Source organism: Emys orbicularis, chromosome 18 (assembly GCF_028017835.1).
Source record: "Emys orbicularis isolate rEmyOrb1 chromosome 18, rEmyOrb1.hap1, whole genome shotgun sequence".
Lineage (NCBI taxonomy): Eukaryota > Metazoa > Chordata > Testudines > Emydidae > Emys > Emys orbicularis.
Window position 1 is genome coordinate 4,078,203 of NC_088700.1, and position 18,954 is coordinate 4,097,156.

Consider the following 18,954-nt stretch of genomic DNA (forward strand, 5'->3'; position numbering starts at 1 on the left):
AGTGAATTTCACCCTTAGTACATAACTGCCTGAAATCCTAGTGGGGCTGCTCTCTGCACTTCTACAAACTAAATCCAATCCATATTTTTTACTCAGGAATTCAGGAGTTTTACTCTAGCTGATTGTGTGTAGGTGGCAGATGCTACAGCTATGAAATAATTTAAAAAACCCAGGATCCAGGCCATTAAGACCATCCTCACTATAAATGCTGATCAAATAAGTGATCAGTTTTTCTCTACCTAAACATTTGATTTGAAAAAGTTAATACTGTAACTGGTGATTCGTTCACAACAAGGCACTTAAAATATTCCAGTGGTTTAGTCGTAGAACAATCAAGTGTCTAACAAACACGCACATTTTAATTTGTCTTCAATGTAAGTGGTGATTCTAATCTGGGCCCTGGAAGGATGGAGCTATGGAAAGCATCTTCCACAAGTGGTCTGTCATCCAGTCCTTGCCGTGTAGGGAGAGGGGATTCCTTCCCCCTGCACTGGCAGATTTCTTGGAGTTGCACTTGGCATTAAGTGAAGAAATTAAACGCTTACTCTGTTAACTAGGCCTCCCTGAACTGTCTTCTTGCTGCTATCTACTAACCGTCAGCATAATGTTTGTGCTGATTTCATGGCAGTGAGAATTACTGCTGACATGAACCATCAAATGACAAAGGGAGAGGAAGGATGGGTTCTGTCCCCTCTCTTTTCCTAATCAGTGTAGGCTGTGTCACATTTTTGTATACAAACAGCTCAAGCAGTAACTGCCCTCAAAAGCTTTCCTTTGTTCCCCTGCCCTTTCTGGCTGAGCTGTTTTCACCAGGGTTATGCTGCAATCACAAAGGCCAAAACAAGGTTCATTACTCCAGTCAACAGTGAGTGGGCAGCTGCCCCCTCCTGTAGAGAAACCAAGTGGTGAATGGGATTGCCCCACAAAGAGCGTCTGTATATGTTATTCTAGCAACTGTAATGGCTGAAAACTGCAGCCCCTGATCATACCTCGTGCTCAGATCAGCCTCTCTGTTGGTGGCAGCTTGATCACGTTCCACAGCTCCACTCGTGCCCCGTCTTTCTCCTGCCGGCTGGGACTGTATGTTCCCTGAGTTGCTCTCCTTTTCTTCATGGCGATCACAGAGGCGGCAACAAGTGCAAGGAGCAGGGTAGCCCCTGCAGCCCCGACTGCTCCCACAAACGAGGAGTTGCTAAGATGCGCCCATGCTGGCTGCTGTGGTGGAACAGGGCGTCACTGATTTTGCTCACAGTGCGCTTTGGTAGAAAGTTGCAAATTTCATGAAAAATCAAAGCCACCACCAGCCCAGTCTAGCCCCTCCCTCCACCACCACTTTCTTTTATTGCAGTTTTACTAATTTTTACTGCATTCTAGCGTGAGAATTTCCAGGCCAGTGAGAAGAACAAACCATTTTATCAAGTCTCAGTGGAGATGAAAATTGCTTGGTGCAGTGGTTGTGGCTCAAAGCCTCTATTTCATAGAGATGAAAACCATGTATTAAGGCAAATACCAACTGCATTGCTTCCCCCTTGTTGCCTGTTGGGTGATACTGTCCCCATCCCTCAGTCTCAGAGAACAAAGAACAAACATTTGGCAATAGGCACTGAACTAGCACAAGCATTGCAGGTATCTCAGTCCACCCCCTCGTAAACAAGGTTATTACTACACAGTTCCTGTGCGGTACCCATGGGAATGTCTAACGTTCTATCCCAAACAGAGGTTACTTTATAAAACGTGTTGATTGTACAATGACTTCAGTAGTTCCTGACAGTTCCTTCAAATGTTGTGTCTATCAGGAGGCAGGAGTTCACAGCTGCTGTTGCTGTTAAAGACTGCGTTGTGAAAACAGTTTTGGAAACACTCTACCCCTCAGCCCAATAGGGCTGCACAGAAGGCTGTAAGTCAGTTTGAATTTTTGGAGAGTTAAACTAATACACAAATTGATCATAAATATCCTCTATACATTTTGATTCAGTATTTAACATTAAAGTAGATAGTTTGCTTTGCAACTCAAGGAAAAGCTTCCCCGCCTGCAGCAGTTTTTGTGTCTAATTAATTTTTCCTTTTGCAGCAGTCTTTAAAAATGTGACTGCTGTACAAGAGGTGGAATGGCGCAGGGGACATCTCTTAGCAGGTGCAAACACCTACATCACCTCAGAGCGCCTGTCTCCATAGGAGTCCAGTGGACGCGTGAAAGGAAGCAGGTCAGGGGGTTTATTTTGAGCCAGAGTCCAGCAGTGTGTAGTTGACTTGATTAACATGTAACATGCTGGAACTGCCATTGTTTAAACAATCTGCTGTGTACATGTAAGTCCAGGTCACCACCAATGCCTTAAAGGAACTGAGCTCGAGGAGGGTCTGTTGCCACAAGTGCTGGAAAAATCTCAAGGTCAAAGCAGACCTTGCAGGTGCATCTCCTTGCCAAGGTGGTGCCTATATTAAACGCTCCTCCGGTGGCACCTTTAGGACACTGTCCATCTCCAAGCGAGCTCCTGCCACCTCTTGCTGGCTTGGGCTGTAGGTTCCCTCCGACTGGCGCCTCTTCCTTGCAGTGAGAATCATGAATATGAGACCAATAATAAGTAGCAGCAAACAGCCACAGGCTACAGGGGCAGCTACTTCAATTAACGGGAATGGGAAGAAAGCACCTGGAGTCCCTTTCTGCAAAAGAAATTAATGGAGAAACAATGAGACCCCAGCAATTACAATGACTCACATGTAGCTTACTTGTGCTCCAGGAGTCAAGGGAGGTATCAAGGAGCCCCAACTGGGCTAGAGCATTAACCGAGACTAGCGAACAAAAAAAAACAAAGGACCGGGGAAGAAAACTGCAACCCAAACGAAAGTTAGAAGCATAGAGCTTGTGAGGGCTGCTGCAGAGAGAAAAGTCTGGGCTAGCTTCAAGCTTACATCTCTCCATCAAGCCAGATATAAATTGAAATAAAAATTCACATAGCTTAATGTTTGTCTAAACAAAAAACAGCCAGCAGTGACCTCTGCATTTTTTGCCTTAACCACTCTCATTAGGGCCAAGCCTAAAGACCGTGTGCATGAAAGAACTTTGGTGCTGCATTTCCAGTCTTCAGGAAGGGTGACACTTAATGTGTCTCATATAGAGAATGTTGTCAAGTACGAGTCACTGGGATAGTTAGCAGTATTATGATAATTGAGGCAGGGTCACAAGGACAGAATTATCCCAAGGACGCGAAGAGCAGGAACTCATTAATGCTGGGAACCTAACTGCATCATACCCCAGCAATACAACTGTAAAAAACCAGCAGGTGCGGTCTGCTCAGCCCTTCAGAAGTCAGTGTTAGAAAAGGTGGAATGGCCCAAATAAGGTCACATGCTCTGTATTCTTCACGAACATGGGCCCATCCACTGAGATGCAGATGCCTATGCAATCAGAGCCTGTGCTGGGAATCTTGTACTGTAAGGAAACTCATTAACATATTTGTCAGACTAAAATATAACAAGTTGGTGGGCGTTGCTAGCAAGGTATCAAAAATCGGAAAATTTTCAAAAACTGACAAGAAAATCTAGGGTAATGTAATCCCCAGTAAATCTAGAACTCCCCCTACCGTAGCGAGAGATGCAAAGGGATGGTTTGTTTAATGGCTCTGCTAGTGGGTTGAAGAAATGATGCGGCTATTAAACTTTCATCTGCAGCAAGATTAAATGCACAGGCCCTTGTTTCAGAGCATACTTGCAAAACTGTGTTTGGGACATTAGCTTAACATAAGCTTTACTAAAAACAGATGTTTGCAGGCTCAGCAGTTAATACATCTGACAGCCAGAGGAAAGGCTGTATGGTACCCAAGCAGCACAGCAAGAGCATAGCTATCTGACCAGAGGAGGCTTATAAGGAACAAGAAATTTATAATATTTCAGTAGTGAGTTCTGGATTCTAAATCCCTACAACTGGATACCTTGTAACTTTATGTGTTACTCATCGTCCAGCCAATTACACAGGAATGTTATTTATTAAAAACAGTACAGGCTCCAGCTTTAAGAAATAGCAGCTCAAAAGTGGGGCAGCTGGATTCATGTTTTAACCCTTCTCCCTCCTCCTTGGGAGGGGGCAGGGGGGGCTAGCAAAAGGTATTAATTAAGCAGCACCCACTTCCTGCTCTGATCTCATCAGCCTTCACAAGCTATGCAGGGTTGGACTCGGTCAGTATGTGGATGAAAGATTTAAAAGGCAAGATGAGGTTCCTGGAAGAAGTTAATGCATTAATATGTTCATTCCTTTGGCTCCTTTAGGATTAGAGGTGTCCTGAGAGAAATTAATGTGCAAACATGTTGTGGGATCTTTAAATACAAACTTTCTTTAATAAGGCAACTTTCAAGAGTCAATTAGCCTAAAAAAAAAATCAAAAATGTTACCTAGTAATTGTTACAAGTAGCATCTGTAATTCTTAACGCATTTGGCAGTACAGTCTGTGTCACTGTTTCACCAGTTTGTGTTGCTCTGTCACGCAGCAACATGGGACAATAAAACATTTTAAAAAATAGGGAAATATTTTAAAACCACAACATGAGGCAGGAGGATTTGGGGGCACATGTGAGACCTGGATGTACTTTTGAATCTATTTTTAATTGACTAAATTTCCAGTTGATGTTTTCCCTTTAAATAAACAACTTACTACAGTATTCTCCTATGTAAGTTGAAGTTAAGCACGGTGATAGGACTTAGGTGTAACTTAGTACAGCATGCAGATTAGTCACATATTGGCACTGCATACATGCGACTCCAGCTCAAGAATGCAGACCTGTTACTGGAGCCTACTCAGTTAAAGGTCTCCTTGCCAGTCTGTATTAATGTTACTGACTGTTTCTGTTATGTGTGCTTTAGCTGGAGAACAGATCTCTTACTGTTTGGAGGAAATGTACAGCATACTTCCTTCCCCTTATCCAGGCCCCACCACTGCCACCCCCCAAAAATACTAAGAGGTCATAGACACTGAACTCAGTGAAGAAGAGGAAGAGCATTATAGGGAAATGATAGCAAAAAGTAATACAGGAGAACCACGAGAAGTGTCCTGTGACAGAAGTGAGGTCTGGGGGTATCTGAAGGGGGTTCACGCATGCAAACTGGAAAGGTAAAAGTGGCTTCATCATTGCACATGCATTAGATTTTCCCTAAATAACAAACAGCAGCAGCTGTGAACCCCACCCTGGCACACATGCCATGTTTGCTAGACAGCTTTCCATGCATTGTGGGTTAGTACATTCCCAAGTTACCAGACAAACTACCTACCCATGCAAATGGCTTCAGAACCTCAAAAAAGCAAGAGTCTGCCTTACTAGCAGCTTGTTAAAGCAAGATTCTAGCCCTGCTCTCCCATCCCTTGCTTGCTTAGGTAGAAACAACAAGGCTTAATGAAGACTGTCCATCACACTATCTCTAAGGGTTTAGGAAGAGGATTGGCTCCAGTAGGTAGATAGCATGCTATTTTTTTTTTAAATCACATTTACCTTTGATTTTATCTAATTCCTTCCTCCAGACTCCAGGCACATACAGCTCAACCTAGCAAATGAGCTTAGGAGGGGAAGTTGCTGCTTTTTAACCCATTCACATATGTTAAAATGCCAGCTGAAATTCCAGTCTCCAGAAAACAGTTAGTGGGAGAGAGCACGAGGTGGTGGTGGGAATACCATGTAGGAAGTTGCCCTGTATTCTGCTTTATCACCGAACTTTCCAAGAGCGTGGCAACTTAAGTACACTTACTACTGCAATGGATAACATTTCATTATTATCAATCATTGCACCACTGATAATTGTACCAGAGACATTCAGCTAATAACGATGCCTTGTCCTGTGGACTGGATGCACCTGTCACACCCTGTAATCCAACTGTTTAAAAGGCTTTTCCCATGGGGCATGGGGATCACTTGTGAATAAGCAGCCAGCTACTACTGAATGGCTTTGCTAAAATCCCTTTTCAATTGCTAGGGTCCTGCTAGAATATACCAGATCAAAGAACGGAGTTCATTTTTCCTTTGAATCCAACATGTTTGGCTTTTCTGGAATTTAGTTGGTTTCTATTAATCAGACATGTCTGGTTTTAATGGAGATGGCAGTAATTTTCCATTTCAAGTTTTTTCATACTTATCACCTACTCTGGAGCAAACTGAAGTGGATTTTAGAATATGGACAAAGAATCCAATATGTGAAAGTGGCAACAGTCTTGAGGATTTATACACATCACTTGGCTACTGTCCAGCTCCATTTACTTTCAATGTAATTTGGTTTCCTTGTTTTCCTTTTGAAATGGCTGTAACTGAGGCTTTGGGTTGCCATTTGCAGCAGTAGTTATGGAAAGCAGCTGCATCAGTAGGCACAGATGCAACCCCTCCCCTCTTTGGGCCCAACTGCAGTGTTTCTGGTTGTCGCCCAGAGATTGGTGCAACCTGAGGAGAGGCTAACAAACAACAGCCACACTGTCTAGATAAGCCACTACAGACTCAGAAAAGTATCTGCTACGTTTATTTAAAATGCTAGAAAACTAGAACCCCCCAAGTGTCATATTCATGCTACAGTGGTGCCAAACAGTGCACCTCACTCTCCAGCCTGCTCTCGGTGTGTTGGTTAAATTTCCCTTAGCCAGATTCATGTACGAATCCTAAATGTGTCAAGGAATGAAGGCTATTCCACTGATACCCTAGAATCAGCGGGCTCAGCCTGCCTCATACTGGCCAAACTGCCTCTCCTGCTCTCTCCTTACAACCTAAGCAGCTAGGATAGAAGGAGAGAGCAGACCTGATGCTAACAAGAGGGGGAAAAGACCTGCTTACATCAACATCACAGCGCTCTCCGGTGTAGCTGGCACTGCACACACACTGGTACTTGTTCACAGAGTCCTGGCATGTCCCTCCATTCTGGCACGGGTTTGGATCACACTCATTGATGTTAATTTGACATCTGGAGGGAGAAAAGGTATTAGAATTAACTAAAATAATGTGCTCCAGGACACACTTTGATCCTACAGAATTGTCCTTTGGTGCAAAAGCCTCTATTGCAGTGGTTCTCAACCTTTCCAGACTACTGGTGCCTCTTTCAGGAGTCTGATTTGTCTTGTGTATCCCAAATTTCACCTCACTTAAAAACGACAGGCTCACAAACTCAGAAATAAAAATACAAAAGTGTCCCAGCACACTATTACTGACAAATGGCTTATTTTCTCATTTTTACCTAATAATTATAAAAATAAATTGCAACCCCCTGCTTGAGAAACATTGAAATAGTACATAGAGCAGTATAAACAAGTCATTGTCGGTATGAAATTTTAGTTTGTACTGACTTCGCTGGTGCCTTTCATGTAGCCTGTTGTAAAACTAGGCAAATATCTAGATGAGTTGATGTACCCCCAGGGGTACGCATACTCCTGGTTGAGAACCACTGGTCTATAGGACTTTGCAGTAATTACTTCCAAAAGGCACAATAGTTTGAAAAATTCACCCATTCACACTCATTTCCTTCCACTATCTCTAGCTGAGAAAAAGCCAGTGGAGCTCTTCGGGCTAGGCACTGAACTCCAGTGAGGCGAGTGGCCATTGAGGTCAGCGTTTGAAAGAGCAGAGGATGGACAAATGTAAACAAATGTTTGCAGTTTCTGTTGCGAAATGGTGATCTTTGGGTTTGAGGCAATTCCCTGTAGTTGAGTGGCCCATGCTGGGTTTCCCCCTCTACCACAGCAGTCAGTATCACTGTGCACCCGAATTTACATCACCATTGTTATCACTACACGTGCTGGCTCTAACTACGACACGCGAAACACAGACATTTCAAAAACGAAGGAACAGCACACATTCTGGGAGGATGGGCACAACCATTGCCATGCCTCAGGACTGCCTCTTCCACAGCGTGGCTGGGTGACAATTTAGGAGTAATCATTTCAATAGTGGGGGGGGGAACGGGACAAATAACTGTGATGAAAAGTATTTGCCAGCCTGCTCCAACAGTCTCCACTGTGGGAAATGTGATACTTTGGCATTAGTATCATCTGCAATTGCAGGCAGCGTCAGGGAACGGCACTTCTTACTTCCTTCCGGTGAAGCCCGGCTTGCAGGTGCAGTTGGCTCCCCATGTCCCACTGGTACATTTGCCTCCGTTCAGACAGGTGAAGTTTTTGCCGCACTGTTGAGGTGGAAACGGCCATCTGGCAAAACCACAACCACACACATTAAAACTGTCCTATTCAAAGGAGCAGGAATGTCAGCTATCACTGAGGGAAAGGAGCAATAGCGCGCACTGGAGTAGTGGACAAGAGATATTCCTGACCAGCAGTTTGGAACAACCACAGATAAGACAAACCTCTGAGAACGCATCCATGGGTTTACACTCAGCCCAGAGAATGCTGGGATAGGATTTTGCAGTGCTATGCAAATTCTCCTAGGCTATGTCTGCATTAGGATTTTCCCCCTAAAACTTCCCAATCTTGCTAACACTGGCCTCTCTACTGGTCATGGCAATGTTGGGAGGGCAAGTGGAGACCGGGCACCACTACCACATTGACCAACCCCATCTCCTCCTCACAGAAGGACTAGAAGACAGAGTGGTTAAAATGCTGGCAAACTGTCTTCACGTGCATGCCCACTGATGCTGCAATAGTAATGGAGTGACATTTTTAAGGAGTCCTAGTATAGACGTGATCAATAAAGTTCAATTGTGTACTTGTTTACCAAGTCTCAGTGCTCCAGTATCCTGTCTACATAACACATTGTTTTCTAGTTCTTTTATTCATTAGAAACATTCTTTCGCTTCTAAAAAATGCTGGAGTCTATCTAAACTAACAACAAAATTTGCTACCTGCTCCAAAAGTACAGCTCTCAACCATGCGGCCACTCATGCTGTGTCCTCCCAGCTGGAGGCTCAGATGGCCGACTAACTTTATGAATCAAAGGTCCTTGGAGTTCCTCAAATGCCTGAGATGCTTGAGTCATCAATTAAAAAGCAAAATACAGAAAAATAATCCTCCACCACACTCTCCTCAGGGACAATTCCATTACAGTCACCAAGGGCCATGCATAAATAAGTCCCATGCTCTTTCTAGTGGATTGATCTGAAGTTCATTGTCATTACTGTAGATGCTGATGTGTTTCAAGGAATGGGATCCTGTTCAATACAGGGGGATAAACACACACACACATATATTATATGATGGTGATGATGGGCTTAATCTGCAGAAAGGGAGATTTAGGTTAGATATGAGGGAAAACTTTCTATCTATAAGGGTAGTTAAGCTCTGGTACAGGCCTCTAAGAGAGGTTAGTGGAATTCTCATCACTGGAGGTTGTTAAGAACAGGTTGAACAAACACCCATCAGGGATCATCTAGATTTACTTGGTCCTGCCTCACACAGGCGGCTGGACTTGGTGACCTCTCAAGGTCCATTTCACTCCTACATTTCTATGATTCTAGAACCTGTCCGTGGTGCATCATTTGATACTTCCTATCCTGAGATTTGGAATTGTAGAACTGGAGGTCTGAGAAGGTGAGTTTATTTTTTGAGGAAGGAAGGAAACCTCTCTCTAGTAGGCTGTTCTTGTTTGTTTACTCTAAAGGCAACTGTCTGAATCTGCTCAGAGGTTTGGAATGTTTGGATTTGTGGATAGAATGTAGGTGAGGTGGCAAGACATGCACAATAAATGCACTTTACCACATGGTTCTGCAATTTATCGTGTAGCTGTCACTATTGAAGAATGGCCCTTCTTGTTCCAGGGTGCTGAGCAGCCTTCAACAGGATTGAAGGTTGCCCAGCACCTTCCAAATGGCAATAAGCACCTTACGGGATCAGGGCCACACTACGCAAAACATGCCAAGCCTTCTAGACACCTGCTGGTCACAGACTCACAGTACATCTCACTCATCATTGACCTTTCAGCACCAGAATATTTTTTAAACATCTTGATAAGGTAAAATCCAAGACACCTGGAAGCTACTTTATCCCCAGCATCACTGGCAAACCAAGAAGGGTACCTACTCGCAGCGAGGCCCTGAGTACTGGGCTGGGCACGTGCAGGAGTAGCTGTAAACCCCATCGACACAGGTCCCTCCATTTAAGCACTGGTGTCGCATGCAATCGTCCACATTGATGTTACACTTCTTCCCAATGTAGCCCCGGAAACAGTCGCACTGAAAATCTGCCACTGAGTCCACGCAGTCCCCGTGGACACACGGGCTGGACTTGCAGTCATCGATGTTAGACTCGCACAGAGGCCCCTCCCATCCGGCACTGCAGGCGCACCTGAAGGAGTTAAACAAGTCCTCACAAGTGCCCGCATTGAGACAAGGGCTCGAAGCGCACACATCAGCCCCAGTGCAGCCCAGCTGGATGGGTCCCCTGCTAGACTGCAGAAACTGCTCTGGCTGAGGGTAAGAGAGCTGGCCAGTGAACGGCAGATATACTCCCCCTATGTTCACATGTCCAAGGCAGCCTGTGAAGTTCTCAGCTAGTACAATCAGCACATTGTTCTTTAAGAAGTCCAGGTTCCCAGCATTCCCCTGGAGAGTCACGTTCACAGAACCATCCAAATGAACTAGCCACCTTGAAGACACCACAGACGGCTCTTCCATAGACAGAGAGACTCTGTGCCAGGTGCCATCCGCGATGGGTGTCTGACTCAGGAAACTGACCCCTTCAATGCTGTTCCCACTTCTAATATCCACAAGCAGAGTGGAGTTCTGAATGGCAATTTGGAGGGAGTCCACCTCTTCAGTAGCCCAGAGCAAAATGGCGTCTTCGTCCCTGGTTTTGAAGTCTAGGTGGAGGCTGTTGAGAGCTCTGGTGACTGAAGCATTGGTGGTGAATTCAATGGCAGCATTGCCATGAAATGTTGCATTAGCCAGACCTGAAATTAGAAGAGAGACAGCATTAGGGATTTGAGGGACATTAAGTGTCACGTTTGATAAGAACCACGTGGCAAACTCCTGGAAGACTCTGTCCCATTAGTATCCTGGGAAGCTGTGTGGGGAGGTGGGGTTTGCACCTCTTACCCTATACTTTAAAGCCTTAGCAGCTGGTGACATTAAACCTCTTCGCTATGATTGGCTTCCTGTCTAAGAAATCTCTCGTGAGGCCAAGATGATCTAACTGGCCTTCTCCATCTTGCTGCTGTGGTTATCTCCTAGCTGACTCAGAAGCCTCTGTCATCCACAAGTGTAAGAGTCCTGCTCTGCAAAATAACCTGAGGTTCTGGAATTGGCAGGACGTTAAGTGAAAAGGGCTGATCCTTACACTGATTGCACCTTAGCATCATTATAATCAGTGCCAGAAATGGACAATTGTCTCTTTCCTAAGAGGGTGAAAGTAGCAAAAAGAAAATGCTTAAGCACTCTCTCTTCACTATTACAGTCTAGGTGACAAAACCATCTGGAGCACAGACCTGAGACAGCACACAGCATGTGGCATTCTTAGTTTGCTGAGCTGAACTCCTCTCTCTGCATTCCTTTAGTTTCCCCAAGTGCTTCTGGCAGTTATTGCAACGGTGATAACTGGAAATATTGACTAATTAAAGACAGTCAGCTGTGAAGCCTTTTCCTGCACATAATCAGGAGGGCAGCACTTACATACGTATCCTGCTGGAACATCCACGCAGGAAGTGGCTTTGGGACAAGGGTCACTTGCACACCAGACTCTCTCCTCACAGGTTTTCCCAGTGAAATTTGCTGGACAACTGCAACTGAAGTCATTCCAGGTGATAGTGCATGTGCCACCATTGTGACATGGCCCAGACTGAAAAACAGGAGAGCTTATATTTAGGAGGAGGATGGTTCATCTTTGGATAAAAGAAATGGAGTTTGGTGGAGGGAAATGGGACATTCAAGACTTGCATGAATGGTGTTTGAATTGGGGAGGGGAGATATTGAGGTAATGCTGATAAGAACAATGAGCTAGAGACAACAGAAATATCCTCTGAAACCAACACCTAGCTGGGATCTTTCCTCTCCCCCTAGACCCTGCTGCATCTGTGATCACTCAAAAATGAGTTTCCTCAGTTTATAAGAGAGCTGCTGGCCTCTGTGGGAACCTCCTAACTTTAGAATTCACTCTCTCCCTTGATGCAAAATAGTCTGTATTTGCCGACCTTCAAGTGATGCTGCAAATCTCATCTACTTGAACAGGTGTTTGGAGATGGTACAAGTATGTTGTGCTTTGGGGGGAAATTGGGTCTCTGTGGGATCTGACACAAGGAGTTAGTTATTGGGGGGCAGGGGAGAATCAGCTCTAATCTGCTGTTCTTGTTTTGTTATGGGCTATGCTGTTGATTACCTACCAGGGCCTACCACGTTTGGATCAACATTTTTTTGTATCTGGTCTTTGTGTGTTCAAATCAAAGCAACGGCTGTATAGCTCTCCAGAGTCTAACTCCTACAAAAACTCACAGTTCTTGGTTTTAAAAAGTCACCCTATGAAATAAATGCACTAAGGCGCAGAGATGAGAAAAACGTCATGGAGTAGGACCTGGATGAACTCATGGTTATGGATCACACACAAACAGAGGCAAGACATGTTCCATACTACACCTCTCATAGGAAATTAGGGCCTTCCCTTCTGACACAGCCTCTCCTTTGCTGCCCAGTCCTTTGATAGCATGAAGATTGCAAGGAAACATTGGCTATTGGTGGATCAGGAAACCTCACGGTGCTAGGTAATTGCTGATTAATTACATGCAGTTGAGAATAGTCATCATGAGCTAAAGGCCAATTCTAAGTCATTTAAAACAAATAGAGAAGGTGCCAATCCCTGCAGGTTCCATTAAAACTCTTTAATTGAAGCGTTGATGTTCAGTGGCATCTGAACACAGCACATCATAATAATAACCCTTAGCACCTATATAGCGCATTCCCTTTCCAAAGTGCTGTGCGAAGAGCGGCTAATTATAACCAACTAAAATAACTTCGCTGGAGTTCACAGGTGCAGGTGAAAACAAAACTGTGAGGCACAGAAGGAAGTGTGAGAAACATAGGAGGCAAGTTGCAAAAGTCCCTGAAAACAACACAAGCAGCTGTTTCCAGGGCGACACTCCCACCAGCAGAAGCAGAGCAGTGAGAGGTGGCAATAGCTCCCTGCAACAGGTGCAATGAATGCAGGCAGAATTGGGAGAGGCAGCAGCGGGAGCACAGCCTAGCACCCTTCACATACAGCAGGAAGGAGAGAGAGTCCCCAATCAGACACATCCTGACTCCCCTGATGGTACTGATAGACTCAATTATTGTTAAAGAGATGGAGCACTGTGGGCCGGAGGTGAGAGTTGAGAAGGTTAAAGGATAGGGTGTATGCTGGTAGAGGTGTGTTGTTTAGAGTGCATAGATGGGGCATGGGGATAAAGAAGAGGTGGACTGGTCAGTGTGTTTGCAGGATGGAGGTGGTTTGGGAATGTTGTATGCATTGGGTGTGAATGTCAGCTCTGGAGGGAGTGGTGGGTAGAAGTATGTGAAGGGGATGGATTAGATGTGGAATGTTTGGGGCCTTTGCGCTTTTTCCTTCAACAGTTAAACACTCATGTTTTTCCTGAAATCACACCAGTGAAACAGCCAAACTGCTGTACAGCCACGGAGGCTTGCTTGTAATAAACAACCATGCACATGTGCAGAGAGCAGTGAGAGTCCCTACCTTGCAGGTGTCATCAGAGATGCAGCCCGGTGCGAGGTTAGTGGTTTGTCCCACGTACACCTTTTGTGGCAGACTGTAGTTCTCAGCCTGAGTAGGAAAGAACTCCATTCGGTGGTTGTTGAGCTGGAAATCTTGAAGACAGCCTTTAAAATATCCTCCCCATGTGCTCACATGGTCTTGGTGAGGAAGTCCACCAACATACACCTCAAAACCAGCTACAAGAGGCAGCACTGCCAGCTGCCCTAGCTCCACATCTCTGTCTGAATGGCTGGCATGAACTCTTCCTCCTTGGAAGGTGAGAGTTACCAGATACCTCCTCCCATCAGCCAGGTTTTCTGAGAAAGTCACAGCATTTGCAGATGATGTTGCTATCTGGAGCTGGCCACTCTTCAGATACACAGTGAGGCAGGGGTCAGTCCCATTGCTGATTTGCAGCACTAGGCCACTTGGCTTCAGAGTACGGATAAAAAAGGAGACGTTGAAGTTTGCACCAGGATTATCAGCAATTGTGAAGGAAGCAAAGCTGGAGGAATCCTCCAAGCCAAATGTTCCTGCTGGGTACTCTGGAAGGGAAAGGAAAGACACATCAGTTCTGTAAGGCAGGGCAATGCAGGTGGCCTGGGGATGTTTTGAGCTCCAACCCTTGCATGACTTTTCCTCTTTCAAACTTGCTTTCCACTGTGTATCACAGGACTGGACCCTGCTCCTAGAGACTCTGGGCAAGGCAAGTGCCAAAAGCTTATGGTGTGAACTATTCACAGAAAGCAGGTGAGTCTCTCTCCTCCCTCAGGACAGTAACTCATACACACATGGCACACCAAGGAAGAGCGCATGTATCATGGCCCCTGACACATGGCACATTAATTTGGGAAATTTTAAGCTACAAAGCTGCTTTTAAAATTCCCAGCCCCCACAACATCACAGGAGCTTTTGTACTCGCTATGTTTAGAGAATGGGAGTGAAACCAGAAACTGACAACAGTATTAATACAAGCCCTGCAGGACTGTGAAAATGCATCACGAATAATCTCCGCTCAGATTTCCAATAAAACAGTTACCTTTAGCACTGAGCATTTTATCTACAACTACAACATGTTCCTTTTCACCCTGAACTTGAGATGGGCGAGTAACCGTTTTTCCTAGTGAAATGGCTTCACTGCCCTTCTGTAATTGCTGTGATCTGGTGCAAAGAGGAGGTCAGGGCATCTGGCTCTGGCTGCAATAATATTTACACCATGTAGCTGACAATCAGTCTAGCAGGGGCCAGCTCTGTTTAGTCACAACATAAAGAGGATTTGATAGAAAATCTATTTACAGAGGGTTCAATTTCAGTTCCAACCCTGGTTACACAGAAAATGCTGTTGCTTCCAAAGCCAGTGTCACTTTAGGTCTCTAGATCACTCATCACCAGAGGAGTTGGCAGATGCCATTCTTTGGCACTTACCATGTGAACAGGTTTGGCCTTCGTAAGGCCTAGTGCAGTCACACCTAAAGGTTGCCCAGAGGTCTACACACAGGCCTCTCTGAGAACAGGGCTGGGAATGGCACCATTCTGTCCTGTTGCAGCCCAGCTCCACTGGGGAGGATTCGTGGTGGGGTATATCCAAGGGAAGAATAGCCTGATAATCAATCTGCAGGTCCTCCAGGCAGCCAATGAAACTCCCCCGGCTCCGTGTATTGTTAGCTGTCGAGTCTCTATCAACTCCCCCAATGTAAGTTTTTAGGAAGGCAGGTGAGAGAGAAGCGACACCGTCTCTAGTAGGCAAGTCCTGCAGGCAGACTCCTGTGTCGCAAGCTTTATGCCAGAGCTTTAACTGTAGAGAGTCCTGCAGAAGAACCTCAGCTTTGTGCCACTGGCCATCATCAACCCTCAGCCCCTTCAAGGGCAAAGAGGATTCAGCATCGTCTCTCCTTAGCCCCACATGCAGCATGCCATCAGAGAGCTCCAGGAACAGGTATTCTGCTTCATTGCCCCGGTAGAAGAGGATGGCATCAGGCAAGGTGGTTCGGAACCGGAGAGACACCGTGGCCAGGTAGTCCCCTGCCACATCCCTCCTGCTCCAATTATTACTCATGGGCATGTCAATGAAGATATACCCTCGGGAACTGAAGGAAAATGTTGTTGGCGTTGAGCATTTGGCATCGTAGAAACCAGGCTGGCACTGGCAAAGGTGTCCATGGGTCTCAGCTTGGTATGTTGGGATGCACAAGGCCTCGTTTTGGCAAGCATGCATCTGGCACCCTGTAAGCTCAACAGAGCAGTTCTTCCCTCCCCATATGATGCCATCCTGACTAGGGGCACAGTAGCAAAAGTAGTCAGCAATGGCATCCTTACAGGTAGCCCCATTCTCGCAGGGGCCATCCTTGCACTCGTCGATGTTGACAGCACATTCCACACCTGGGAAACAGAGTAAGAAACAGGATCTTATTGTAGGTGATTAATAAGATTAATAAAATTGGGACTTTTCAGCTTGGAAAAGAGATGACTACGTGTGGGGGACATGATAGAGGTCTATAACATCATGACTAGTGTGGAGAAAATAAATAAGGAAGTGTTATTTAGTCCTCATAACACAGGAACTAGGGGGTCACCAAATGAAATTAATAGGCAGCAGGTTTAAAACAAACAAAAGGAAGTATTTCTTCACACAACGCACACTCAACCTGTGGAACTCTTTGCCAGAGGATGTTGTGAAGGCCAAGACTATAACAGGGTTCAAAAAAGAACTAGATAAGTTCATGGAGATAGGTCCATCAATGGCTATTAGCCAGGATGGGCAGGGATGGTGTCCCTAGCCTCTGTTTGCCAGAAGCTGGGAATGGGCGACAGGGGATGGATCACTTGACAGTTACCTGTTCTGTTCATTCCCTGTGAAGCACCTGGCACTGGCCACTGTCAGAAGACAGAGGGACCTTTGGTTTGACCCAGTATGGCCGTCCTTATGTGATTGGGGCTCTCTCTCCCAAAGCAGCAAATTGGTCACACTGAAGTCAGCACCTTGGCTCATTGCCAGACAGTGAAGCCACTCTCAGGCCACCAAGGAGCAGCTGGATTTTGGGGTTACAATAATCACCAAGTACGTGATTTTACACAAATGGAAGAGTAGGACAGCGATATATGGACCCATCTGAATTAGCAACCAAAGACAGACTAACCTATTGCCGTGGAGATCAGTTAATGAAATCAAAGTATTTGGTTCCCATTTCTAAATAAATTTTGAATAAAAACCACAGAGACTGCTCAAAGAATGCCAGATTTCTATTCCACTTAATCCCTCCTTCCACCCCTCCCTCTTCTTGTACGTCTGCTATTTTATCACTGTAACCCTCACCCCATGTGATAGCTAGGTAAATACTGTCTGGTCTTGCAGCTTTGATGGGTTGTAAAATTGCACAACTGCAATTTTCTATTGGAGACTCCATGAAACATGCAGTATTTGGCAGATACACAAGCTGTAAGTCATTTACCTTTTTGTACTTTTCATTGTCTCTTTATGAAAATTAATAAAAAGATTAATCACAACAAGAATTCAGTGCATTTAAACCAGACTGCAGACTGCTGAGGGGCGCACTTAGTGCACAGAGCACCACAATACACAACTATTCAGGCAAGTAAATGGAAACAAAATGGAAGAGTTAATCCAATAATTCCTAAAACAACCCTTGGCAGCCATGGTCATAAACACTCATGAAGCTCAATTCACCACCAAAGAAGAAATAAATATATGCCCCAAAGGCACATGTTGAGCCAAATTCAACACTGTACAGTCTCACTGAAGTCAGTAGGGTAAAAAGCCATTGCACTTTATCCTACAGACACTAACCACATCCCAGTAGAACGTGGGGAGGTTAGGAGATATTACAACCAGATCTGCCATCATATTGGCTTCAGACTGATGAAGAAAAAACACACTCTGATTAGATGCCAGTCCACTGTTCATCGAGCCCATAACATCGGTTTCCACTAATCTTCAGAGACAGCCACACAGATAAGCCAAGTATGGATTATCCAGATCTAAATGCATTACACAGAGTTCAGCTAGCAAGGATGGGAACAAGGAAAAGAAGGAATCCAAGCACAAAGGAAGTGAATGAAAACAAATGACATTTAAAAAGAAAAGCCATTAAAGCACTAGGGTGAACATGATGAAGAGATTTAAATAGTAGCCTGAGGGGAGAGCTGAGGGGAGATGGAGGTGCTGCATTAGGAGCTGATGACCTGTAATATAAATCTCAGCAAAGCAATGGGGTTTCTTGAATCCCTGTGCCAGTTCAGTGACATAGTCCCCAGCAATGTCATGCAGTAAACCTCAAAACATTTAGTGTCCCCCAAACTAGCTGAGTTAGTTTACTCCCTTCAGGCCCTCCCTGGATAGGTCTCCTGTGGCCCTTCAGACCAAGCATTCAGCTGTTGCTGAAGAGATGCCAATCCATCAGTCACACTTCAGATTTAACATCACCCATGTCGTTCCAAACTATACTTCAGTGTGGGTCCAAGGGCGTAAACCTTACAGATCTGGAAAGTAGCATGGCAGGGATGGGAGGGTCGGGTAAGCTCGGTTCTGTTCACCATCAAGCCAGCACTGATCCACCATTACCAGCTAGTGGTCTCTGAGATAATTCATAGGGGAACTGCTCTGCAATGTAACTGTGAGCAAGTACTGCATTTTAACAGTGACCTCTGCTCTGCAGAAAACCTTACTCAGTGGGAAGATTCAGAACTGCTTCTGAGATGGCCACTGGTGTCAGAAACCCTTCTACACAGACAGGTAAGCACCCTTCCTCCACTTGACTTTGGGGGAGGGTGTTGATCTAGGCACATAGAGGATTATTAGGCCCAGCACAGCGTTCAGGCTGCTGCCCACCAGGACTGGATATCAGGGTGCAAGGGGTGCTCAAGCCAGTCAAGGGCTGCTTGCAGAAGTCTGCATGGTGGCTACCAGAGCTGTGGTCAGCAGAGACTAGCATTGTAGGTAGCAGACAAAGATGCAATAGGGACTGGTCTCTGAGCAGCAGAGAGAGTGGAGAAGCTGGCTGGGCTCTCTCTGAGTGGGGGAGAGCTCCATTTCCCCCATGCAGAACTCACCCCCAATTGGCTCTCTCTTCTCAGAGTTGGGAACCAAAAACAAGGGACCCTTCAGGCCCCCCTCCCCCCCCCCCACCTCCACATTAAGACAGTAGCAGGAAAGCCTGTTTGTGCTATTTGCTGGACTCCCAGATGACACCTGTGGTGTGAGCTCTCCACACCAGGTGGCAAATTAATCCCTGCAGTGAGTGCGCAGCCCCAAGTTTGTGGCTAATTAAATGCTGAGCACTCCCCCAGGACACATGTTTTG

At 45.5% G+C, this 18,954-nt stretch overlaps 1 protein-coding gene across 1 annotated transcript in view; it reads right to left on the bottom strand.

Moving 5' to 3' along the window:
* Positions 1 to 2,433: 2,433 nt before the first annotated feature.
* The window catches only part of CRB2 (crumbs cell polarity complex component 2), a 57,157-nt gene continuing 40,636 nt past the window's right edge, over positions 2,434 to 18,954 (bottom strand). Inside the window, exons 7-13 of the mRNA XM_065418871.1 lie at positions 15,063 to 16,016; positions 13,620 to 14,182; positions 11,573 to 11,738; positions 9,987 to 10,854; positions 8,046 to 8,162; positions 6,799 to 6,925; positions 2,434 to 2,661 (exon numbers count right to left, since the gene is read on the bottom strand). Of these exons, the coding sequence (XP_065274943.1) occupies positions 2,434 to 2,661; positions 6,799 to 6,925; positions 8,046 to 8,162; positions 9,987 to 10,854; positions 11,573 to 11,738; positions 13,620 to 14,182; positions 15,063 to 16,016 (3,023 nt within the window). The remainder of the gene's footprint in view (positions 2,662 to 6,798; positions 6,926 to 8,045; positions 8,163 to 9,986; positions 10,855 to 11,572; positions 11,739 to 13,619; positions 14,183 to 15,062; positions 16,017 to 18,954) is intronic.